The 27,100-nt window shown below is 34.9% G+C and overlaps 1 protein-coding gene across 4 annotated transcripts in view; it reads right to left on the bottom strand.

Annotated features, from left to right (window-relative positions):
- Positions 1-27,011, bottom strand: part of FAM227B (family with sequence similarity 227 member B) — a 197,941-nt gene extending 170,930 nt beyond the window's left edge. For 2 of the 4 annotated variants that reach the window (XM_081795874.1, XM_081795876.1), the window contains exons 1-7: positions 26,854-27,011; positions 22,996-23,133; positions 20,098-20,151; positions 11,808-12,039; positions 10,145-10,212; positions 4,659-4,694; positions 3,848-3,952 (exon numbers count right to left, since the gene is read on the bottom strand). In XM_081795874.1, coding sequence (XP_081652000.1) covers positions 3,848-3,952; positions 4,659-4,694; positions 10,145-10,212; positions 11,808-12,039; positions 20,098-20,151; positions 22,996-23,043 — 543 coding nt within the window. In that variant the 5' untranslated portion in view covers positions 23,044-23,133; positions 26,854-27,011. The remainder of the gene's footprint in view (positions 1-3,847; positions 3,953-4,658; positions 4,695-10,144; positions 10,213-11,807; positions 12,040-20,097; positions 20,152-22,995; positions 23,134-26,853) is intronic. The other 2 variants (XM_081795875.1, XM_081795877.1) reach the window with 2 other exon arrangements.
- Positions 27,012-27,100: the final 89 nt, after the last annotated feature.

Raw genomic sequence — 27,100 nt, 5'->3', positions numbered from 1 at the left:
ATAGGCTGTATATAGAGTATGTATTCAATGGTTATAGACTAGCACTGTTCAATAGAAATTTAGTTGAGCCATGTAGATAATATTAAATTTTCTAGTAGCCAATTTAAAAAAGTAAAAAGTGAAATTAATTTTGATGACATATTTTATTTAATAAAATATATTTAAAATATAATCATTTCAACATATAATTGTAAAAAATTCTTTTTTTAATGTTTATTTTTGACAGAGAGTGTGTGTGTATGTGTGTGTGTGTGTGTGTGTGTGTGTGTGTGTGTGAGTGTGTGAGGGGCAGAGAAAGAATCAGAAGCAGGTTCCAGGCTCTAAGCTGTCAGCACAGAGCCTGATACAGGGCTCAAACTCATGAACTGTGAGATCATGACCTGAGCGGAAGTCGGACGCTTAAACAACTGAGCCACCCAGGTGCTCCTGTTGTAAAAAATTCTTAATGAAATATCTTACATTCTTTTGTGGGAGCAGGTGTTTGAAATACTGTATATATTTTATATTTATAGCACATCTCAATTTGAACAATTCATTTTTATCATAAATACTAGGTCAGTATTTAGACTTCATAAAATACAGAGTTGTGATTTTGCTCCAACCATAATTGAGAGCTTTCAATAACTGAATCAGCTATTACTTTTAAAATTCATATACAAGTTAATTAAAAGAAATGAAATAAAAATTCATCTCAGTCACACCACATTCCATATGCTCAACAATCAGATTTGCATAGTAGTTATTGAAATGACATTGTAGGCTAGACTAAGAACAGCAAAAATTCCACAATACATGCTACAATTTCCTTTTTATACTAAAGACAGATACCAACAATATTGGAATTTTATCCCAACAAGCCCCATTGTAAGTCTAGACCCTATCTAAGAGTGTACTCCTTAGGCAATTGATAAAAATTGTCACATAAAGTTAAATCTATTTATGTTGACCAGAAATCTTGCTTTAAATAGGCACATTCAATAGATGATTTTATCTTATTGACTTACTAAAAGTTTTAAAATGCCAGATTCATTACAGTTCAAGACTTACTTTAATGAAATCTATAGGTATGAATTACTGTTCCTCAAGTACAAGTCTACAAAAGGATATCATGCTGACTTTTATGCCAAAAAAGATTCCTTGTCATGATTCTGTGGGGGCACTTCTCTTTCATAGGACACTAATTATAGTATGGAGTCCATTGGTAACAGCTTCAATTTAGCACTTAGTGCTTAACAGCTTAGATTTAGTACTTCTTAATTATAAGGAAATATGTAAAGTACATAAAGAAAAAAAGTAGAAAATTGAAATACAGGGAAAAGCTGAATAGTTTTGTTTAAATTATTTGCAAATTTCAAGCAAAGATTCTTTTCAGTGTATAGTAAGTGCATGATTGCTTCTATTCTGTTTTGGCTATGTCTAGTATCACTAACTTCCTTTTTCAGTAAAATTTCAAATTCTTTAAAGTATATCAATATTTAGTCAAAACAATCAAAAATTGGAAATTGCCCCAAAACCCCAAGCACAGCTGAAAAAGTTAAAAGGTTCTCTCTTCTCCTCTCACCACTCTGTGATACTTTTTTTTTTTTTTTTTTTTTAAGTAAATGTAAACATATCTTAAAACCTAGATTATCTAACTTGGAACTTTATTTTTTTCCTAACATTGAGTCTAGGTTAGACAAAATGACTTCTAATTTTCTTTTGAATTTCTATTCATGTATATCATTATGCCTGTGGCTCAGCTTTCTACTCTTATTCAGAATATAGGTCATTTTTCACTCACTTTAATTCAATAAAGTGTTTAGTAAGCATCACCTGTAACCATGGTTCTGTTCTGGGAGGTAGAGGGAATAATGTACACTTTCTCTCATCAAGGAACTAAATTAATGACTGTATGTAAAGGAACATGTTTGGATGGGGTTAGGTGAATTCGTTAATTCCATGGATTCCCATACTTCCATTCCTGTAACAGAAGCCCTATAACCTCCTCTTTGCAAGTTTCAGATCCTTAAGTTCAATCCCTTGGTCTGTTATCATAAGCATTTCTATGAAATAATCTTCTCTGATTATATTTATTTTCCTACACTTATTCTCTTTACTATAACCTCATAATTTATTTTAATGCTATTGCATTGTACATGCTATAGTAAACCAATTTAAATTCTTTTTTGAAATCAGCTAGGGATATTACCAAATAAAACACTGGGTATCTATGCCAAGATATACCCAGATGCTTGTCATACTCCATCCACCCTCTACCCATATCTACTTCCACTCTTCACTTTACTATTTCTTTCAAAAATGCAAGCATCCTCCAAATTAACCATATTAAAAATTCATCATAGCTGCACTTTTATGTCTTGTTTATGTGATTATCTTCTGATTTGTGTTAGATGTACTGGATCCATATTTTTTTTAAATTTTTTTAACGTTTATTTATTTTTGAGACAGAGAGAGACAGAGCATGAACGGGGGAGGGTCAGAGAGAGAGGGAGACACAGAATCTGAAACAGGCTCCAGGCTCTGAGCAGTCAGCACAGAGCCCGACGCGGGGCTCGAACTCACGGACTGCGAGATCGTGACCTGAGCCGAAGTCGGACGCTCAACAGACTGAGCCACCCAGGTGCCCCATGGACCCATATTTAAAATATAGTAGTACCATCTTAGAACATGGAATTTTAGAGTTAGAAAAAATATTATAGATTATCTAGAACAACATTCATAAACTGATTTGAATCACAATCTTTTTATAACAATAAAATATTTTTCCTGAGGAAAGTGTGGTAAATATTGTCAGAGAAAAGAAATAAATATGCTCATGATCCAGGCATAACTATAATTAGCACCTATAGTATTTCTCTAAAAATGGGATCAGGTGATTGTATAAAGAGGTCACACTAAGCCTTCACTGTCACCAAAATCCCACAAAATGTAAAAGAGAATTGAAAAACATTTGTATTAGCATGGAAAATAAGAGAGAGTGTCATTACTGAATCTAGATATAGTTGTTAATAGAGGTGCTCTGTAGTTGCCTGAGGGTAAGCAGAAGATCCAAACCAGGTCAATCAGACTCTACTTCTTGTAACACTGCAACCATTAGGAGGGGCTTAATGGCTGATTATGTTCCTTCTGATGGACTATTGTAGGAGAGGAAACAAACAGGGATTTTGGGTTGAGAAACAAAGAGGCACAGGAAAGCTGGAGGTGAAAGATGGGGAAGAGGGCCTACCAGGAGCCAACTTCATCTCAGAGAACTATCTGAAAGGAATCTGCTTGGGGATAAGGGAGCGTTGTTTAAGCCTTCAGGAAATGGAAAGCTTGTTAGGTGACCACCTAATATTTAAGTGGGAAATCAGTATTAGTAACCACAGAACTCTCAGCCCACCTTTGGCAACCAATGGGCAATGATCTAGTTACCTTCCTATGCTTACAGTTTTTCAACTGGCCACCCTGTGGAGATACTACTCAAAAATTCCCCAGACACTTGGAGGCACAAAAGATGGGATTGTGGGGAAGGGCTCCCATAAGTTATTTTGGGGTCAAAATAAGCAGACTAAAATATCTTGAGCTGATAAAGCAGGAGAGGGAGGGGAAAACACTTGTTACAGTCACATGCCAAGGCAATGCACAGTAGCAACCTCAGACTCCTGAGGCAGTAACACAGAGTCCAATACATTTTTTTCTAGTGATCAGGGTATTAAATATTACTGGTCTTTTCTTGCCAGACTTAATGCCTTCAAAATTCAATCATGCTTATGCTTAATACCTAATTTGTCATAGCTTTAAATAAAGGTCTGATTCATTAAATCATATTCTCAAAATGTATCATACAATAACAATGTTTACGTACATCAAACTTCTGGGTTTTTAAAATAAAAAGATAAATTTGTTCAGCATCCAAATGTCTGGGTAGTTGAGTAAGCTCATTTGTTTTGAATCCTGAGAAGCTGCAACCCTAGAAAGAGGGAAGTATCACAGAACACTAATTACTTCACCCTTTTCAGTATAGTAGTCTCACAGGACTACAGAAGACAGATAAATATTTAACTATAATTCATTAACATAATTATTTCACTTTCTCCTATTAAGTGAAAAATATTTATCTTACCTTAAAAAAATCTTCATATTTTCAGATTCCATGAAACTAAGAGCCCTGGCATATTCATATGCCAAATTACAAAAGCAAAACAAAATCATATTTCAGAACCAACTTTGACATAACCCAAATGATCAAGAATTTTAGCTAAACTACCGATAAAGAAAGGCAGGAGAAAGCTTCTATACCTGTACCCACCTCTTCCCTCAGAGCTCCATCTATATTTATAGCTACATCTATGTTATTATAAACATTTTTCATTTCCACATGATACTTTTAAAAAAATGTTTATTTATTTTGAGAGAGAGAGAGAGAGAGAGAGAGAGAGAGAGAGAGAGAGAAAAACAGAGAGTGGGGGAAGGGCAGAGAAAGACAGGGAGACAGAATCTCAGGCAGACTCCACAGCTGTCAGTTCAAAGCCTGATGATGGGCTTGAACCCACGAACTTTGAGATTCTGACCTGAGCTGAAACCAAGAGTCAGATGCTTAACTGACTGAGCCACCCAGGCGCCCCTCTACATAATACTTTTGATACATAATCTCATAGAACAGAAATTTTAAATACCTCTACAGTCTTCTTCGTCTCCATTTCATCTGAAAGCTGGAAAACATTTAAAACAAAATCTTTAAAAATCTTAAATTTTTATATTTTGTAAATTTGTTCAGATAACTTGTGTGGGTGTGTGTGCACGCGTGTGTGTATATCTCCTACCGAAGCCTAGAATGCTGTTGCTGTGCTAGATACTAGGAATACAAAGATGGTTCTTGCCCTCAAGCTAGCCATAGTTCAATAAGGGAATCAGATATGTATACAAACAAAACACAGAGGGATAAAGGGCTATAACAGAAATATAAAACTACTTATTGCCGTTTTGGTTCACTGGGAAATAGACTCTGAGGTGAAATTTAGTGTGCAGAATATCTACTGGGAGTGCCTTTGGGATCAATATCTATGGAAGGCAAAGAGAGAGGCATAATTGGGAAGTTAGAGAAGTCAGCTGTAATATATGTCTAACAACCTCAAAGCACTCTAAAAAGGGCTTTAGAGCTGAAAGGGCCCATCACAGTTATCCTGCACTGGGTTGAAATAGCTAGGCCTTTCCACCTCCAACTTGATCAGTCACTGGATTTAGGTGGTTCCTGGAAGAGTATGTCTTTAGAAGAGAAAGTTCTCTGTAGGTGAAGCAAACCCCGAAAGGGGCTGACAGCTAAAGGGTGTCCCCTAAAGCACTCTTAGCAGCTAGGGCAACAGATCCTTGACAGGCAGTTTAGGTGGTGTATCTCTATGTCCCCCATTCTACTTTACACAGAGAATAAGTAGCCTGTATACATTAGTTTTTGATCATTTCCACATCCCTACTTCCTCCAGGAATAACTAAGCTTACAGGAAAATCACACACATAAACACACACATTATACAATACGTATGTCATAAAGGAAATGACAAAGGAAACAAATTTGAAAGAACGAGAGCAGATTACTAACTGAAGGAAGATGACATTATTGACATTTAAAAAAGTATGCAAAGGAGCAAAAAAAGATTATTTAGGGAAAATAAAATCAATTATGATAAAAACAGACAGCTGTGTGCTTGAGAGCTACAGATATAATTAGTCAGTGAGGATGGGGTCAGATTTAGAAAGATGTTAATGTTAATCTCAAAGTCCTGGCTTTATTCTGTGGGAAGCAAAGATATACTAGAAGTTTTCAAAGAGCACAGTAACAGTAATACAGAACTAGTGTTTGATTATACAACCTAGAAAAGATATCACAAAAATATAAATAACACATGTTAAAATCCAGATAAAAAAATCCAATAAAACACATTTAGCAATAAAAATAATTTAAACTTTTGTTAGTATAATTCATCTAAAGGTCATTGCAATAGATCCTCAGAAGTTATCTGATAAAATTCAAAAGTCAGAATTTTTGAAATTCCTTTAAAAATTAAAAAAAAAAGAAATTACCAGTGTTTTCATGTTCCCACAACCTAGAATGGATTACTGTTGACATTTTAGTATTTGCCTAAGACTTTTCTTTTTAATGTTTATTTTTGAGAGAGAGAGAGAGAGACAGAGCGTGAGCAGGGGAGAGGCAGAGAGAGAGGGAGACAGAGAATCTGAAGCAGCCTCCAGGCTCTGAGCTGTCAGCACAGAGCCCGATGTAGGGCTCAAACTCATGAACTGTGAGATCATGACCTGAGCTAAAGTCAGATGCTTAACCAGGTAAGTTACCCAGGCACCCCTGCTTAACACTAATTTTTAAAATAAAATGTGAAATTTATATAATAAAGTATAAAGTTCAGATTCCCTTTTTACCATGATCTCTATAGTTCTATTCAGTGTTTCCCTTCCTTCAGATAGTCACTATTATTTTGTTGGGTTTGCATTCCTTCCATTCCATTAACAGATTTTTACCTATGTGTGTACCTATACATGAAGAATATGAACACTTCTTGTGTGTTTTTAAAATTTAAAGGAATCGTATCAACTGTACATACTATTTGGTAATTTGCTTTTTTTTTTTTAATTTAAATTCAAATTCACTAACAGTATAGTCTTGGCTTCACAAGTAGACTCAGTGATTCATCTCTTACACATAACACCCAGTGCTCATCCCAAAAGGTTCCCTCTTTAATGCCCATTACCCATTTAAAACCATCCCTCTAACCACCTCCCCTCGAGGAACCCTCAGTTTTTTCTCTATATTTAAGAATTTCTTATGGTTTACCTCCCTCTCTGTTTTAATCTTATTTTTCCTTACTCTCCTCTATGTTCATCTGTTAACTTTCTTAAATTCCACATATGAGTGAAATCATATGTTATCTGTTTTTCTCTGACTTATTTCACTTAGTATAATACTCTCTAGTTCCATCCACATTGTTGCAAATGGCAAGATTTCATTCTTTTTCATCGCCAAGTAGTATTTCATTGTATATATATATATACCACATCTTCTCTAAAACAAACTACTCATGAACAACAGATGTTGGCAAGGATGTGGTGAAAGGGGAACACTTTTACACTGTTGGTGGGAATGCAAACTGGTGCAGCCACTCTGGAAAACAGTATGGAGTTTCCTCAAAAATTAAAAATAGAACTACCCTATGAACTAGCAACTGCTCTATTAGGAATTTATCCAAAGGATACAAAAATACTTATATGAAAGGGCACATGCACCCCAATGTTTACAGCAGCATTATCAACAGTGGTCAAATTATGGAGAGACCCCATATGTCCATTGACTGATGAATGGGTAATTTGGTTTTTTCACTCAATATTATGTTTTGACAATCTACCCAAGTTGATATTTATGAAATCTGTTAACTTCCACACAGCATTTCTGTCAACCTACCTAATCCCCCTGCAAAATATAAACAATAATTAAATAAAGAGAAGTTCATAGTCAACTTTTGCCAAACATCCAAAAGACAAATGATATCTAAATCTATATCTAAATCTGTATCTCTATCTATACCTAAATCTATATCTATATATCTATAAAACAAATGATATCCCAATATAACTACTATATTCTATAGTTTACAAACTAGAAAGAGAAATATAGCTAAGTAACTCATTTTCTGGGATTAGTGTAATTTTCATATGAAAACCAAAAGAAAATCATATCTTATCAAACACACATGCAAACATCCACACAAAACAATAGCGAATCCAATCCAGTAATGTAATAAAAAAGTATACACTAAGAATATAAGAATAGAAGAAGAGAATATTAGAATATAAGAATGGCTCAACTTCTGAAAAGCTACTAATGCAATCATAGATTAAAAGTTGAAAGTAGCTTCTGCTATCATCACTGTGGATTATCTTCCTCTCTTTTCAAACCATGGAGATTCTTTTTCAAGTATTTGAGCAAGGAGATATGTATAGCTATAGCTGATCTCTATCAACATCACATACACATATCTTTAATAAACTAGGAATAAAAATAAATTTTATTGTGTAAAAAAACATTGTTATCTAAACATTTAAAATGATGCCTAATAGCAAAGTACTATCATTCTTTCTAAATTGAAGACAAGATGAGAAACCACTAACGCTATTGACTAGTATGCATATACCAAAAATAATTTCCTATATACCAACAATAACCCATTTAATAACTAATGGAAAAAAATCTCAGTGACATTAGTAATTAAAACTTAAGATACCTAAGAATAAATTTAACAGGGGATGTTTAGACTTTATATGAAGAAAATCACACAAATTTACTGATGACCTAAAACAAAATTCTTATGTTTTACTCCCTTACACAAAAATAAACATGAGACGAATTAAAGAATTAAGCACACACACACAATTATCTGTAAGAATGATACAACAGAACACAGGTGAAGGTATGTATGATCTTGTGATGAAGGAAGACTTCTTAAATATTATGGCACTAAAGGCAGAAAACTTCAATAGAAAATTATAGATCCATAAAAATATAAAAATCCTATATGACCAAAAAAAAAAACCTTCTTTGGGCTAAAAAGCTACAAAGAAAGTGGTATAAATATGTATAACACATATTACTGAAAGGGTTAACATTTTTAAAGCACAAACAGCTGTAAAAATGAAAAAAGAACAGCCCCCCAAATGGCCAAAGTTCATAAATAGGCAACTCAGAGTAATAGAAACACAAAGGCTAAGAAAAACCTGAAGTATCAACTTCATTAGTAAAACATATGCAATTGATAACATTTATGCCAATCAACTGTGCAAACATTCAAAGATATAGTATTAAATGTGGACAAGGAAATGGGTAAGGGATCAATCACAAACTCTATTGTACTACTTTTGTAGAGAAAAATTTGGCAATACATATCAAAACACTTAGGTTTTCACATTTCTTTTCCCATGCGGTTCCACTTCTGGAAATTTATCTTAAGAAAATAATCCTAGATGAGCACAATCTTTAGCTCCAAATAAGTTCAGAGCAGCTTTGTAAATAATACTGAATAATGAAAACTAACTTAAGTGTCTAACCAAAGAGCTATTACATTAGTTTATGCTTAATATGGTGAAGAAAAATATTTATTGATGAAAATTTCATAATACATTTAATGAATTAGAAATATATAATTAAAAAAAATTTTATGTGTATTTATTTCTGAGACGGAGAGAGACGGAACATGAGTGGGGGAGGGGCAGAGAGAGAGGGAGACACAGAATCAGAAGCAGGCTCCAGGCTCTGAGATGTCGGCACAGAGCCTGACGCGGGGCTCGAACTCACAAACCATGAGATCATGACCTGAGCCGAAGTCAGTTGCTCAACCAACTGAGCCATCCAGGCGCCACAAGAAATGTATAATTTAATCCAAATTTTCTGAATTATTTTTAAAATAAAAGAAAGGTGAAAGTGACAACTAGATAGTGAGATACATGTGATTTGCTGATAAATGATAGAATTACAGCGCTTATCCTTTCTATTGCTTATCTATTTCTTCTGATTCTCTAAAATGACTACCTTAATCATAATCAGGAATAAACAAAGTAATTTTGAAATTTAAAAAACAAAATTTAATGAGGTGGGTAGGCTAGTGGTGGCACTTAAAGTCTTCATGACTGTAACATTATATAATTTTAGAATGTATTTTTGAAAAGGACTAGGTTTCTAAAAGTTCATTTGAAGTCTATTATAATTCTAATCAGACACTCAAAGAGATTTAACAAAAATTGACAAAGCAATTCTAAAGGTAATAAAAAATAATTGCTAATATTTTCTAAAGGAAGAGGACTGACATGGAATCTGCACTATTATAATAGTGAAGTAGGTTATTATAAATTATTAAATAGCTGGAGGTTGTATTGTATACATTAAGTCTTCAAGTAACATAGTAATGTGAAAAATGCCAACACTCTAATACTGAGTGTAAAGAAGAATATGAGTCCACCTATTTTAAAAACCCATAAACAGATACACAGGCAATAAAAGACTAAAGGGAAATGTTAAAAATGCTATCTGTGCTTATCTAGGAAATTACAGTAATTACATTTTCTGTGAAAATATAATTTTTCAAGGAAGATGAAAACAAATCCATACCATTATCTTCTTTCTCTTATGGTGCTTCCTTAGAAATGCCTTGTATCTTTCCAATTTTCTTTTAGAACCTTTAAAAGAATGATTAGATAAAATTTAAATACTTTAAAGAAATTACATATTAAACTAGTTAATGAGATCAACTAGCTATTTTGATAAGCATAATGCTAGACACACATACCCTTAGTTGAATGTACAAATACTGTATTAGGTTTCCTTTTTTTAGAAATGTCATGTTCTAACTAATTTGTCTTTGGTACTTCCTCCTAAATCTAAAGTTTTATCTCAGTTCTTTCCCACTGAATAAGCCCATGTTTTTCAAATAGCTTAGCTACTTACATTTGGTTATTTCATGGTCACCTTAAATTCAATAAAGTACAGTACTTTGGAGCAAGGCCCAGTGAAAGATTATGGGGGACTACTTTGAAGTCAGGTAACCTAGACCTGAGTTGAAGCTCAGACATTTACATATTGAGGACAATGAGTATATATAAAATATACATAAAATATAAAATATTTTTTGAAAATGTACACCTGTGCTCACTCTCTCTCTATACCTCCCTCTATTACAGACACACATACAAGCTATATATATAGCTTATATAATTAAAAACACTTTTAACACTAAAAATGATGAAAAATTCAGTAAGAAAATTTATTTTTTTTTCAACTTTTTTTTTTTTTTTTTTTTTTGGGGGGGGACAGAGAGAGACAGAGCATGAACGGGGGAGGGGCAGAGAGAGAGGGAGACACAGAATCGGCAACAGGCTCCAGGCTCCGAGCCATCAGCCCAGAGCCTGACGCGGGGCTCGAACTCACGGACCGCGAGATCGTGACCTGGCTGAAGTCGGACACTTAACCGACTGCGCCACCCAGGCGCCCCTCAGTAAGAAAATTTAAACTAAAACAGTAGTGAATTTAATAGTATATTAAACACATTGTCAGAATTTGACAAATCAAGATGTAAAAAAGGAGGTCAAATATCTAATATAACTAATTAAATATATTTAACACACAGAAAAGACTTTGTAAGTAAACCAATATTATCATTTTTAAGGATTGTATTATGAAAAGTTTGCCCACTAAATAAAGAATAATACAAGAATCACCATTAGTACCTAAAGCTACTCTCTAAGCATTAAGAAATACAACTAGATAAAAAAGTATTATATAAATACTGAAAAAAGGTAAAAACAATCATTACTAGCAGATATGCTCTTCATTCAGTCTGTAGTTTTTCACTACTGAATGCTGAACACTTCCTACAAGCTAACCCAGCTCATGTAGCTCACCTTACTTTGGGTTTTAGGTGTTTTTGTTCTTATGTTTTGACCCTTGCTGCCTTGCTTGTCTCTGGTACCAACACAGAGTTGATGCAACCCTGTTTTCTTGTTATTCTGCTACCTCCACTCTAGCTTAACAAAGTTCACAACTATTTTAGGCTTTGTTCTAACAACACTTCCATTAAATCCACATGTTCATGTTCAACTAAAAATCTTGACTGAACTATGTTGAAATGAAGAAGTTTTAAAATAAAATAAATTTTATGTTTTTAGATATTTTACACCTTAGGATTTCATTCTTTATGAGAATGCACACACAGAGACAGACATGCAGACACACAAAAGTGACCATTACTTTACCATTATAAAGAAATAAAGTTTACTTGTCTCATAAATTATGCTGTTCCACTCAAATATTTTAGAGGCATGGTTTTTCAAAAGAATTGAACATTCCCTTAATCTTGACTCCATGGTAATGAGTGCATCATGTATTCGAGGGACAGTTCTCCACAGATGTGTATAAATTGACGTAAATGAACTATCTTCTTTTATTTTCTTTACAGTGTGTAACCATTTATCACTGTCTCCAAAATGGATTTCCCTTGGCCAATAATCCTGCAAAAAATGTGAATGAATACAACCTAAATCATTTTTGATGAATTTAAATAATAGAATTCAAAATCAATGAGCTAAAATTGAGACAATTCCATTGCATTATCTTTTTTTATATTACTGAAATATGATTAACATACAATGTTATGTTAGTTTCAGGTGTTAAAAATATTGCACAACACAGCATAATTTTTTATTAAATGCATTTTTTGAAACTATGAAACAATCAAAAAGATTAGAAGTTTCAAATGTTTTACCAAAAAAATTTATTTCCTGAATCATTTGAAAATAAGTTGCTTACTTGACTGATGCCCCATCTTCCTCGAATACATTAGTGTGTATTTACTAAAAACAAAAACATTCTCCTAGATAATCAAAATATAACCATCAGTTCAGGAAATTGGCAGTCATACATTATTCCTACCTAATTCTCAGACTCTGTGCAAGTCTTATCAACTGAACCAATAATGCTGTTTATAGCAAAAGGATCTAGTTCAGTGTCATGTATTACATTTAGGCTTCATAAGTCTTTAGTCTCCTTCAGTCTACAAATTCCCCAGTCTTTTTTTGATCTCTTTGTACCATAAAACCTTAGATTACGAGTAGCTCGTTTTGTGAGTGTTCCACAAGATGAGCAAAAATTTCTAATAAATTTTAACTTGATAAACAAGTGATGCCTTACAATACGAGTAGTACATGACCCTGAAAGTCACATGGTCACAAGTGAGCCAATGGTTCTTCTCTCTCTCTCTCTGTCTCACTGATTGTAGGTGATCGTCTCCTGAGCTTTGATGCTCAGTCCCAAGCTGCGGTGTTTGGCAGAAATCATTGATTTTTCAGAATGTTGGAAGGTGCCCACAACTGGCACTCATGTATTTTTTGTCACTTCAAAGCACCTATGGACAGTCCTTTGCTTTTCCATACAAGAGTAAGCTTAGGAATTCTTTGCTTCTTTCTAGGTCAGGCTGCCTGCACATATAGAATATAGACCCTTTCCTCTGCTGCCTTATTACCAGTTACATATAGTATATAATAAGAGTTTATTAATATTGTACTGCAGTCAACATTTGTGCGAGCATACACAATGGCCCCCATGCAGAAAAAGATTCCATTGAGTCAGTAGGTAGCAGTGATTCCATCAGTAATAGAGAAAGTTGTCCTACACAATAACCCTCCTCTCTCTCCCTCACACCAGCCAGGAAGGTTTTCAAAGTTAAGTGCAGGTTAATTCATTTATTTTTCTTTACATTTGTATTTTCTTTATTATTTTGTATTATATTACAGTATTGTAATCACTTTTATATAAATATTTTTGTGTTGTGGAATGAATCATCTGAGTTTCCATTATTTCTTATGGGGAAATTTGCTTTGATATACAAGTGCTTTGGATTACAAGCATGTTTCTGGAATGAATTATGCTCACAAACCAAGGTTCTACTGTATTTAAAACCATGAGTTCACAGTGAAACATGGAATTCCAATTCCAAACATTCTAGTTTTCTTTCTTTCCATAGTACAATTACCACCTCCAACAGTGAAAAATCTAGTTGCCATTAACCTTGGTATATGTACTTATTTGATCGATCTTTTCAGGTAACCAATCTCTCCTCTCACTGGGAGCTTCTTTTCTATGTAGATGCCCTTTTCATCCTGCTTAGACTCTGACGTCCAATGCCAGGCTGCCAATTCTTCAGGGATACCTTCCTTACCCCTACCTGAGCTCTGACTTCTCATACCAAGCCACAGCCTACTTCCATACATCCCTGGAAAAACTCCTCATCCCCAGCCACAGGTGGATATCATCTCACTCCCTTGGACCTTAGGCATCACATGTATACCCTCCTCACCATGGTTGAATTCAGATAGCTTTCCCAGGGCCATCACAGTACATCCTCCTCCCCAGTGCCAATATGGACATCTGCCTTGTTTGGGTCCCAAAGTGGCTTCAGGACTAAATTGCTCAGGAAAGGAAAGACAGTAAGGGAAGAAGAGAAAGGGAAATGAAGGGAAAGGAAGGAGTTTCATAATAATATTTGCAAATCTAAATACAAGATTATCTTTTAATTATAATCAACTAATAGCAAAACAAAAAAAGTTGGCCTACATTAAGAAAGGTGTATGAGTAAAAGAATGTTTTTTGCAATGGTAGAAAATCTGCAGAGAATAAACTCTTGAATGGAATTTGGGTGAGATATTCTGGGACTTTAGCTAAATGGGAATAAATATGAAGTCTGCAGATCAGGAATTATTTAAAATTTTAAATAGCTTGGTCTAATCCACTTGCCTTTTTCTTCCTTTAAAGACTTTCTGAACCCATCATACATGTCTTATTTATAAATTATGCTCTCTAATAATAGCAGGTACTTGAATAATATCTAGCTTCTAACTCTAGAAAACTTTCCTACAGGTATCTATGTCCCTCTACCATTTTAGAAAAAAGAATACACTTAGATACCTAAGTGCCATCTCTCAACTCCTACATATTGTATCTTAAACAAGACACAACCACCTGGAGAAGTTTCCTGCATTAAAATTTGGGTCTTATGTATCAAAAAGTACAAAGACTTTGGAAGAATAAGATATAATCACAGGATGCAATTCTTGGAAACAAACATTGTCAAGTCAGAATGACAGCCACATTTGAAAACGCAGTCCCTAGGGGTCATGTGTTGCTATTGTTAGGGGAGATTTGGGAGAGAGGAGAGACTAAAATGGAAATGCATTTGCCAGATTTTACAATATACACAAACCTTAATGAAAAATGTATCCTTATGCCAGACTTGAGATATCACAATCCTTGTTCCCAAGATATTGAAGTATATTATGAGGTGAATAAAGTATTCTGTAATCCTATAAGCCTGATATAAGATTCTGTCTTCTGTACTTTCCCAAGGTAATCAGGGGATTGACTGATGTCCCAAAGACATTAACATGAGTAAGGTGATGCATAACTAAGCCCTGATTTTTCACTGGCTTCTTCGTGGCTGCATGATTAAATGGATACCAGATGGTGATCTTGTGGCAGATCATACTTGCCTTTCCCCCTCTTTCATTTCATTTTTCATACTTTCATTTATTATTCCTTTCATATTCCTATCATTATTTCCTTCATACTTTCATTTATTATTCCTTTCTATTTTTCCTTCAACCACCTGCTCCTTGAATAGAGTATCATCTGAAAGTAAATTTTGTGGCCAGTCCTAGGGAAGGTAAACTGGAGTCAACTAGCAGCCAACAGGCAGAAGAGCAGCCAGGCAAAAATGATGTCGTTACTGGCAGAGAGAAAATCAACACTACTAGGGTTTAAGCATCCGGAGTCCACGGTGATTATATTAATTTAAAAACAAATGTATTCCAATTCCAAAGAGACAAAAGAATTGGACTGGAAATTTCTGTTCCCTAAAGAGTTAAATTCTCCATTATAGCACTATAGTCTTCAGTGATAACTTCAGGAAGACATTTATCTTATTTAACAGGTCAGTGAAGCAAGAATCGGCTATGTGCTTGATATGTTTAGTTACTGCAATTAAACTTTGGCAGTGGCAGAGGCACAGAATATAACATACTGGTACACAACTAGAGATGGAGCCTAGTAGCTAGACAGAAGGGCTCTCTTGAAGTTTGAAAAGAGATTTTGTTTACTGAACATATGATTAGTTCTTCACCCATGTCCTAAGCCCTAAAAAAAAGTGCTGAGGTTTCCAAAAATGAGTAAAAAATATGAAGAATGACCAGGGTTAGAAGAATTGACTTTTAACTCTTCTTTCCTTAAGCTTTAAAAAAAGAATGAATGGATGGATGGATGAATAAACAGACAAACAGATAAATAAATAGGTTGTTCCCTAAAGAAAGACAATGGGATTGAAATAATTATTCCATCATAAAGTACCTTTGATCTTCTGAGAAAAATCATAGTAGGGATCTGAGTACCCTCTAGGTATGGATTATAAGTGTAGCAGACTTGTTAATGAAAATTGATACAGACATAAAGTACTCCTAAATAAAAGTCACATGAAAGCAGAAAAACAGGACGCAGAGTAAGAAATAAACATCAGTGAAGATCAAATGTGATGTGTAAATAAGGAAAGAATTCAAACCAACTCTTGAGTACCTAAAGAACTGAAAAGGACTAAAAAAGTGTAACACTAAAGGGAAACAGTGCAGAAGGAGGGGGATGTAAATTCCATGATGGCAAGGAGTATTTTGTTTTTTGTTCATTGTTGTATTTCCAGGGTCCAGAACGATACCTGGCATCTGGTAGGTAGTGGATAAAAATCATTAATGAATGAATGAACAGGATAAGTCAAAGAATTGATAGTAATGCAACACTAGTGGAACAAGAGGCTGTTATAAAAACAGAATACAAAAATATTTTTATAAAAATAAAAATAGAAACAGAATGGTGATGGAGTAAAGGGGAAAGAAGCAGGAAGAGAATGTGGGAATTGATCAAATAGATAAATGAGAAATGACCGAAGGTAAAAAAAGTACACAGAACTAGAACAAGAAATAGGAAGAGGGGAAAGACAGGAGTAGAAGGTACAAAATATTAAAATTACAAAAGAAAAATAAAAATGGTAGGAATCGGCCAAAATGAGACATCTTTAGATGATGCGATGAAAGATAAGTGATAAGACATGAGAAACTAACAGCTAACATGTAGGTTCCAGGTACTGGTCTGCTGCTAGCTAGGAGTGGAGCTGGGATCTGAACACAGGCAATCTGACACCAGAGTCTCTGTCCTTAACCACTACACCACTATGCAGATACACACCTTTGCTTTTATATTTTAGAGGGAAATTAATAGATAGGCTTTCCAGGAGGCCATAAGCAGTTTAGAATATATTTTAATTTCTGTTTTGTTTTATTCATTTGCTTGTTTATCATATGCTTCAATTCTAAAAAAAAAAAAAGCAGTTCCATGAAGGCAGGGATCTTTGCCTCTTTTTATTCACTAGTATATTCTAATTGTAATAGGCACTCAAAAATATTTCTTAAATGAATTTGAGGAAGTTATTACTTTCTTATGATTGCCTATAAGACAAAAGTTTTGTCCAGCAAATAAGAAATTAAATATCCAGTCATTTTATTCCTGGATGCTTTCAAATATTCAATAGTATGGCAATGCATAGACATAGTCATGTCTTGAAAAAAAATAACTACAGATTACAAGTATTTGGTTGGGAAATCGAGACAACAAGAACAACTTTACAGATAAATCCATAAGTGATAAAACAGTACAAATAGATATACGTTACTTTATCAAATGCCATATGATAAAAATTGAAAGCTATCAATATAAACGCTGGCCTTTGGATACAAGGACAGTGCTTCTTACATGCCATTAATAAAACATTTGCTCTGATTTTTATTTTATTCTATCTTTGGTAAAGGGCTGGCATAAACCTGTCATCTTGATTTGATTAGTATTCTTTTTTTTTTTTTTTACATTTATTTATTTTTGAGAGATAGAGAGAGACAGAACACAAGTGGGGGAAGGCCAGAGATAGAAGGAGACACAAAATCCAAAGCAGGCTCCAGGCTCTGAACTGTCAGCACAGAGTCCAATGCGGGGCTTGAACTCACAAACTGTGAGATCATGACCTGACCCGAAGTCGGACGCTTAACCGACTGAGCCACCCAGGCACCCCTGATTAGCATTATTCTTAATTTAAGCAGAGTGATTATGCATTTTCCAACTCAAGTAATTAGAAATTTTCATCTGAAATCATAGATCTTTAAGCATATATGATGGTATAGTCCAAATATCTCCATAATTATTTGCTGATTTTGGTTTAACTATAATCCTTTCTCCCTTGGCATTAAAAAGACCCCAAACATTGTGATTAGGCTATAGCACGTTTCCATCATTATTTAAATCGAAATACAGTAAAACCTTGGCTTGTGAGTAACTTGTTCTGTGAGTGTTCCACAAGATGAGCAAACATTTCTAATAAATTTTAACTTGATAAATGAGCGATGTCTTGCAATATGAGTAGTACATGACCCCAAACGTCACATGATCACAACTGAGCCTATGGTTCTTCCATCTCTCTCTCTCTCTTTCTTTCTCTCTCTCTCTCTCTCTCACTGTGGAATTGTGGGTGATTGTCTCCCATGCTTGGATTGCTCAGTCTCAGGTTGTGGTATCTGGCAGAAATCAGTGATTTTTTCAGAATGTTGGAAGGTGCCCACAACTGGCACTAGTATATTTTTGTCACTTCAAAGCACCTTTGGACAGTCCTTTGCTTTTCCATACAAAAGTAAGCTTAGGAATGCTTTGCTTCTTTCTAGGTCAGGCTGCCTGCAGATATAGATCCTTTCCTCTGCCTTATTGCCTCTTACATTGAATTCAGTATATGAGAAGAATTCAATACTGTACTATAGTCAACACCCGTGCAAGTGTATACAATGGCCCTTGTACAGAAAAAGGTTGAAAAGAAAGGTGGTAAGAAGGAGGTGATTCCAGTATAAATTAAGGAAATCATGGAGAAGTATGAACAAGGTACATGAGTAGCTGAAGTTGCACAATTTTAGAAGTCTACATCTGCATCTCGGCTGCAGAGGAAGAGGAGAAACAGGTGGAGGAATCCCTCACTTCAATTGAGATTAGGGAGATGTGTAAATGTGGGAAACAGTGCAAAATTTTGTAGAAAAGCACCAGCCAAATAAGGTTGTAGCAGTGCAAGTGATGAATCTGTTTAATGACAATGCAATGTCACATTTCTGCAAAATCCTCAAAAGGAGACAAAATCAAGTGTCGTTGGATAGGTTCCTTGTTAAAGTTGCACAAAAAGAAAAAGATGCCATTGAGACAATAGATAGCAGTGATTCCGTTAGTGATAGTGAAGGCTGTCCGACACAATAACCCTCCTCTCTTGTCTCCCTTACACTAGCCACAAAGGTTTTCTAAGGTAAGTGCAGGTTAATTTGCTTATTTTTCTTTATACTTTGTATTTTTTATTATCTTGTATTATATTACAGTATTGTAATCATTTTTATATGAGTATTTCAGGTTGTGGAAAGAATCATCTGAGTTTCCATTATTTCTTATGGCAAAATTTGCTCTGATATACAAGTGCTTTGGATTATAAGCATGTTTTCAGAGTGAATTATGCTTGCAAACCAAGGTTTTACTGTAGTTGCAAAAAGTTTGTCTAATAATAGTTTAAAATATTTGGCTCTGCTACAGTGACTGAAATAAACTCTTGGAAACTAGGAATATCTTCATATTCTATTTGCTCCTAAAGGGAATTCAGTGATTTTCTAAAACATTTAAAAAAAACTTATTTAAACAAAGAATTGAAAATAGATGTTAAAAATATAGGTATTTTTGCAATTCTATTCTCAACAGTTTAGTTGCAAATTTAGTATAGCAAATTCTGTTTATAAATAGGTACAAATTATTCAGTCCAAATTACTCAAAGTATGTACACACCTCATTTTAAAAAGTCTCCTTTCTCTCTGTTTTCCACACTAACATCTTTATCCTAGTCCTTGACACTCTCCAATGCAAAACAAACCTGATTTTCAGACTCACGAGTAAACAGACCCAAGGGAAAACTTGTAGCAAGCCCAATAACTCCAGAAGTCAGTACTTAAATGTTAACAATGGAAACAGGAGCTTTCAACATGAAAACACAGTTTTGAATATTTCACCCTGATTCAACAATCAAAGAAACTGATACACCACCCCTGCAAATTACCTGTGAGTCTAAACTGTGGTACATGGATAAATGAGGGAAGTACGAATAATTATCAGATATTCTTTAAGGTGTAAATGTTCAAAACAAACATATTAGCAAAATTATATAGAAACGTTTGTATCATCCTTCTGATGGGATACAGATCTAAAATTTTCTCAAAGTCAAAAAGAGAATAGAATATTGACAAGGCTACAAGATAGAGCCTACTGAAAGGAGATAAATATTTATAAGTATTTCCCACATTGAAATGTAGTTTTTTTGAATTTCTATTCTCAGTCTTTTCTTAAGCCTTCCATATCTTCACAACTGATGTTTTAAAAGATGTAATGGCACATGAAATAGATGTACTACTTACCCAATTTTGAAACTTTAAGAATTCTTCAATGTTCATTGGAGGTTTATGCATTTTCTAATGAAGGAAAATCAACATTGCTAATTAATGTAAATATTGCTAACTAACAAACTCAACATAAATTAACACTGTTTATGATGTTTACACATAATTTGCTTAAATAAATGATGCTCCTGGACTTAAGTTATAATTTTCAGAGCCATAAGGCATTGTAAAATATTCACTTTGTAAAGTCCCTGCACTTTGAAAAGGAACAGAGATCAATGTTTAAATTCTGAGCCTCCAAACCAAATTCTGTAAAAGGCTTCCTTCTTATATATTGCTTCTAGGGAAAAAACTCCACATTAATCCTGTTGAATGTCCTAATTTCAAATTCCTACAAGAGTTCCAAGATATTTTGGGCTATGTTGGATGGTGTCTACAATAAATCCAAAGCCAAAAATATATTAACTTGCCTCTCTTGCTGATGAAGTATTTAATAAAAGGCCACACTAGTGACATGGTGAAAGTAACTTAAATGTTTGGATATTTCCATGTAATAAGTAATAGTCCGATTTTATTAGTAGTTTCCTCATAAGTTGAAAACATATTCTTTCATTAGACAAATTAATTTTAATCAGGACCACATCTTGTTCTTCTTTGCCTTAGAGACTGTACACATTCTTACTTCTGCTTGGAAGGCTCCCTGTTCCAAACCTTCTCTGTCCAATCCCTTCTTGATCTTATTTTAAATATCAAATTAAAAGTCACTTGTTCTAGGAAGTCCTCCTTGTTCCCCAAAAGATTCTCTTCAGTAACACATAGTAGATTTGTATCTATATGAGGATAGAAACTATGGTATAAGTCACTGCTGAATTGTCAAAATTTCATACGATGATTCACTCAGGATTAGTACACAATAAGTACTTGCAATGTGTATAAATTAATGAATAAATGAGTAAATAGATATCAGAAAAATGGGTATTTATTCAGAACAATAATATGACCATTTCTAGAGAATGAAAAACCCATTAGAAGAAGGCAAAAATAAGAGGAATTCAGAATATCCTAATACAATATCCTAATGGTCTGATGATGGCATGTCTGAAAAGATTGCAGCACATTTTAATTTACCATAACATATTTCACATATATAAAATGATAAAGATTACAAAATCACCATAGTTTTGTAAAAATAGCTACACTTTTGAGGTTTAAGAGAATATTTCATTCTCTAATACTGTTTGAAATATGGTGAATATAAACAAATACATAACAGATAATAACAAAATAAAAGGTATATGTGACAATCGTTACAAAAAGAAGCGTTCAGAAGCAAAGCTGCATTGAGCTGTCACAAAAATTTAATGGAAAACATGGGACTCTAGATTGAGAAGGGTAAGAAATAAGAGAGATAGTACGCACAGAATGCTTAGAGACAAAAAAAAAAATGTTAGGGATACAATATCTTCAGAGAGAGTGAATGTAGTAGTCATCTAGAAGAAAGCTATCAGTATATTTTGAAATGTATGAAATATAAAGAAGCTAATTAGAACAACTTAAATGTTGCCTTTTTCTTATAATGGCTATCAAACCACTTCTAGTACAAAGCACTAAAAAAATCCCCATATTTCTGTTTTAAAAATTCTTTTTTTTTTTAATTTATTTTGAGAGAGACATAGAGAGCAAGCAGGGGAGGGGCAGAGAGAGAGAGAGGCAGAATCCCAAGCAGGCTCCACACTGTTAGCACAGAGACTCATGTGGGGTTTGAACTCACAAACTGTGAGATCATGACCTGAGCTGAAGTAGAGTCAGACGCTTAACCGACTGAGTGGCCCAGGCGCCCCTTTTCTTTTCTTTCCTCTTTTCTTTTCTTTCTTCCTTCATTTCTTCATTTCTTTTTCTTGAGAAGAGTTGACATGCATTACATTAGTTTCAGGTGTACAACATGGTGATTCAACAACTCTACGCTGTGCTCACCTGAAGTACAGCTACCATTTGTCACCATACAACACTATTATAACATCATTGACTATATTCTCTATGTTGTACCTTTTATTCCTGCAGCTTATTCATTCTACAACTGGAAGCCTGTATCTCCCATTCTTCTTCACCCATTTTGCACATCCCTTTAACTCCAGCAACCATCAGTTTTTTCTCTGTATTTAAAGTTCTCTTTCTGCTTTTGTTTAATCATTTGTTTTGCTTTTTAGATTCTACATATAACTGAAATTATATCGTATTTGTCTTTCTCTAATTTATTTCACTTTATTACACTTTAGGTCCATCTGCATTGTTGTAAATGGCAATATCTCATCCTTTTTATGGCTGCATAATATTCCATTGTGCGTGCATATGTGTGTGTGTGTGTGTGTATGTATACACACATACATACATAACTTCTTTACCTACTTGTATTGGAAAATAATACATTCCAATTAAAGAAAATTAGAAAAATAAGTTAAGGAAGTAAAACTCACACAAGTTCCAGCTAATTTCAATATAAAATTCCAAAGTTCTCTAAGGTTAGTGTTAAAAAAGGCAGGCATAAATTAAATGGACTTCTGCTCTAAGTAGAATGTAGAAGGATGCAAAACACCTATGCTTCCCTGGTAACAACAAGGGAAACCCAGACAAAATAAAAATCTCACTTTTCTATGAGGTTAGTGAAGAGTAGTGGGTGCTAGTAAGCAGTATGGGCTACATAATTTGGAAAATGCAGAGCCCCTTGTTCAAAAATTATTAAGAATTTTAAGATGGTAATATCAGACCATTAAAGCAAGTGTAGGGTCCATCTAATCATGAGGGCCTGTGCAATTGCAAGCCCATGAAGCCTTTCTACCTGGAAGCCTGGATGACCAGAAATTTAAAAAAAAAAAATCCCCTTTATAAGTGAGCATAAAGCTGTGTCAGTTTCCTTACCCGGCAGTGATCTTTAACCATCCATTGAGGGAACTGTTGGTCTGCCATGGTGCAGGAACTTTGCAGAGATGAAGAGAAATCAGCTGGACCTTAAGCATCTGCATGAGCTGAAGGAACAAACTGGAGCCTGAAAGACACCTAAATACAAAAACAAATGACTCAGACAAACAATCCCTTCCCAGACCCTATGCCTCCCTTCTGAGTTTTATCAAAAAAGCAGCAGTCCAGGAGGGGATGGAAAGATAGAGGACTTAAAGAGGCCAACACATTCTTAACATTACTTGGGCTTCGGGGCCCTGACAGAGTTGACTTCAAAGGTGAAGCAAAAATGTAAAAAAAAAAAAAATCAGTTCCAACTTCTCCCAATTGAATATTGACAAGATATAAGAGTTGGCTATGAAGAAGGAAGTTGGAAGTTGGGTTAGACACAGGTGAACTTCAATCCAATTAAAGCAAAAGTAAAGTTCAACTCAAGTCTAGGAGGAATCAAAAGATCAGTATCTCACTTTGAATGTCAAGGAGATAAAAAGGCTTGTGCTAAATTATACTTCATCCTCTATAATTTTTCCCACATAATGTCTAATATACAATAAAACAATTGAAGATGTACAAACAAGAAGTAAAATGGGACCTATAATCAAAAGAAAACACAGTCGATGGGGCATCTGGGTGGCTCAGTTGGCTAAGCATCCAACTTCGGCTCAGGTCATAATCTCATGGTCTGTGGGTTTGAGCCCCCGCTTCGACCTCTGTTCTGACAGCTCAGAGCCTCGAGCCTGCTTCACATTCTGTGTCTCTCTCTGCCCCTCCCCTCCTCACACTTTGTCTCTCTCCCTCTCAAAAATAAATAAACATTAAAAAATTTTTTTAAATAAATAGAAAAAGGTATGAAAGGTATGAGCAGAAACCAATGAAATAAAAATATGAAAACAGAGAAATCAACAAACCAAAAGTTTGTCTTTTAAAAGATGAAAAAAATAAACCCTTAGTAGAAATGAATTTAAAAAATGAAAGGAAAATGTATATGGGAGGAAAAAATGATCTGCTAGATTGAAATATTTTAATTGCTATATTTGATTATAATGCTTTACGACTTTGGCAGAATGTCTGAGAACAGATTACCAATAACTACACAACAATTTGGCTATTATTAAACAAAAGAAAGTAAAAGGTTGTATTAAAAGTTAACGTGATCATATGTGGCTCAGGGTTGAATGATATTTACAAATGTGAATTTAAACAAAAATTGAGATATTACTACATTGAGAGATGAGGGGATAAGAACGTGTACAGGTAGAGAGAGAAGGAATGTTCTTGTACCTGGGGGTGGTGTTATAAAAGAGCTTTATCATTGACTTCCTTAGAAGAAAGTCAATGGAAAATGTCTGAAATTGAAAAAATCAAAACACTGTAATATATTATGACATATGCAGTAAATAACGAAAGAATTATTAAAAAGTCTTGAAAGAATTTTCCTTTTGAGAGAACTGAGAATAGAATGCAGGGGTTGGGAACTACCAGGCTTTGGTGAAAAACCTAGAATATGTCAACTGTTAGTGCTTACCAACATGTGTATGTTTCTCTACAGTTCCCAAGCTCACATGCAGTAAAGTGGGAAGGGGAGGGATCTTTGATATGTGGGCAAAGTGATATATGCCAGTTTTTAGGGATGACCTCTAAAACTTTTGGTATGATTCAACATGCTTTCTTTCTTGTCAGATGAGCTGTGGACTCAAGTCTTAGGAGATAGTAGAACCAGTAAAAATTAAACAAAAGAACACAAGAAACAACCTGAATCCTTGAGTCTAATGTTTCATCTGACTAGTAACATCTGAATTTCCTGTGAGAAATAAAAATTTATTGTATCAAACCCCTGAAATGTTGGGGTTTTCTGTGACAGTAGTAAATTCATCATGGTGGTTTAAAAAAAAATGGCCACAATTTCCTTGACAATCTTTTGAGAAGTGGTATCTATCTATGTCCCCTTTCCTATAATCTGGACAGGTTTTAAGACACACTTATAACCAAAATAATGTGTAAGAAGTGACACTGTGTTACTCTTTGATACTGGGTCAGAAAAGAACATGTAGTTTCTGCCTTGTTCATGGCAATGCTGGACTGTGGAGCCCTCAGAAGTCTGATTATGCAGCTGCCATACTGTGAGGAAGTTCAGGCCACATGGAGAGTCTTACACACAGGATTTCTGCTAGCATTCATAGACTTCCGAGCTGAGTTATCAGAGAAAAGCTGACTCTCTGTGCCGTGCTGAACACACAATCCATGAACACAATAAAAAAGTTGTTTTAAGTCATGTTTTGGACTAATGTATTACAGAGCACAAGTAACCCAATACTCACATCACTTCAATGAATAAACAGTATCATTTGCTTTTTTTAACCTGAGCACCTGAACTAAAGCAGTTAAAGAAGAAAAAGGCATGAATTATTTATTCTTGGCTTGGAGACTTTGCTATTGTTAACTTTTTTCACCCAGGAAGTTCATCTTTCCTCCTAAAGCAGTGGCTTTCAAACTTTTTAAAGAGAAATGCACAAGAAGACATACATTTTATAAATGCACGCACCCACACAGAGGTCTTTCTTATGATGGGGTTAAGTTTCGATAAACCCATGGTTAAGTTGAAAATGTATTTAATACACCCAACCTACCAAACATCATAGACTAGCTACCGTAAATGTGCTTAGAATGCTTACATTAGCCTAGAGCTGGGCAAAATCATCTAACACAAAGCCTATTTCATAATGAAGTATCGAATATCCCATATAATTGAATACTGTACTGAAAGTGACAAACAGAATGGTTGTAAGTGTACTGATTGTTAACCCTTGTGATGGCCTGGCTGATGTGGCTGCCCACAAGAGAATTTCATATGACATATGGGTAGCTCAGGAAAATATCAAGTTAAAACTCAAAGTTTGGTTTCTACCGAATGCATACTGAATTCACACCATTATAAGGTCGAAAAATCCCAAGTTATACCAGGGACTGTCTGCAATTTAAAACTCCATGAAATAATACTTCACCAAGTGCCATGTGCTGCCATTTCCACAGTATACTATTTCATTTTTTTAAATGTATAGTTTTGGGGTGCCTGGCTGGCTGTGTCAGGGGAGCCTGCAACTACAGCTCTCAGGGTCATGAGTTCAAGTCCCACACTGGGCCTAGAACTTACTTAAAAAATTAATAAAAATTTTAAAAACACGTAGCTGTGACTCACTACATTTCCTTGCTTATAAATGGGACTTCCACCAATGGGTCCCACACATTCCCCTTGAAAAGCACTGCTCTTAAGCCATAATCATTCTTCAAGGCCTTACTCAAGTCCAACCAATGAGCCTTTGTTGACCACTCCATTCTGAGCTCTTGTAAAATTACTACAATTTATTAGTCACATTGTGTTTTCTGTACTACCCAGGTTTTAACTTGATGTCCTAAGCTCGTCTAGCGCAAGGTTCTGTCCTTTACCTCTCACATGCTAAATTCAAAGTACTCAATAAATACAATGCTTAATATCTGGCCATTGTGTTTCTCAATCTCACAATTGGTTGGCATTTTCTTTGGGGTGGCGTAAGGAAACGTGGTTTAATAATCCACCCACATATTATGCTTAATTCCAAAATGGAAGAGTACACAAAGAGTGGTGTGTAGTTTTCAAGAGAACCAAACCATCAAGGTACACACAATGTTTCTAAGAGCTTTCATTACTACGCACCGCACGAAGTACTCATCTTGACATAGCCATAAAAACGTAACAGAACCAAGTTCTCTCAGGACTAAAATATTTTTGGAATTGGAAAAATGGAAAAGTGTCCCGTGGGATCAGCATTTTTCACAACTCACTGCAACTACACCTTGAGAGTACACTTCCAGAACCGCGTGCCACTTAAGCAGGAAACTCGGCCGGCAGGATGTGAAGCTCAGCCTCACCGAGCGGGCCTCACTGCCCTGGGATCCTGTCTCTCTAGCAGAGAGGCTACACCGCCCACAACCCGAGAGGCTAAGGCGGGACTTCCCCCTCTAACCCCGCCCCGCGTCCCTCCCCAGCCGTTACTTTCGGCGCGGGACCTGCGCGGCGCCAGGCTCTAGC

The sequence above is a fragment of the Panthera onca genome, chromosome B3 (genome assembly GCF_046562875.1).
Source record: "Panthera onca isolate mPanOnc1 chromosome B3, mPanOnc1 haplotype 2, whole genome shotgun sequence".
Classification (NCBI taxonomy): domain Eukaryota; kingdom Metazoa; phylum Chordata; class Mammalia; order Carnivora; family Felidae; genus Panthera; species Panthera onca.
The sequence above is the reverse complement of the archived record's forward strand: the minus strand, read 5'-3'. Positions and strand labels throughout refer to the sequence as shown.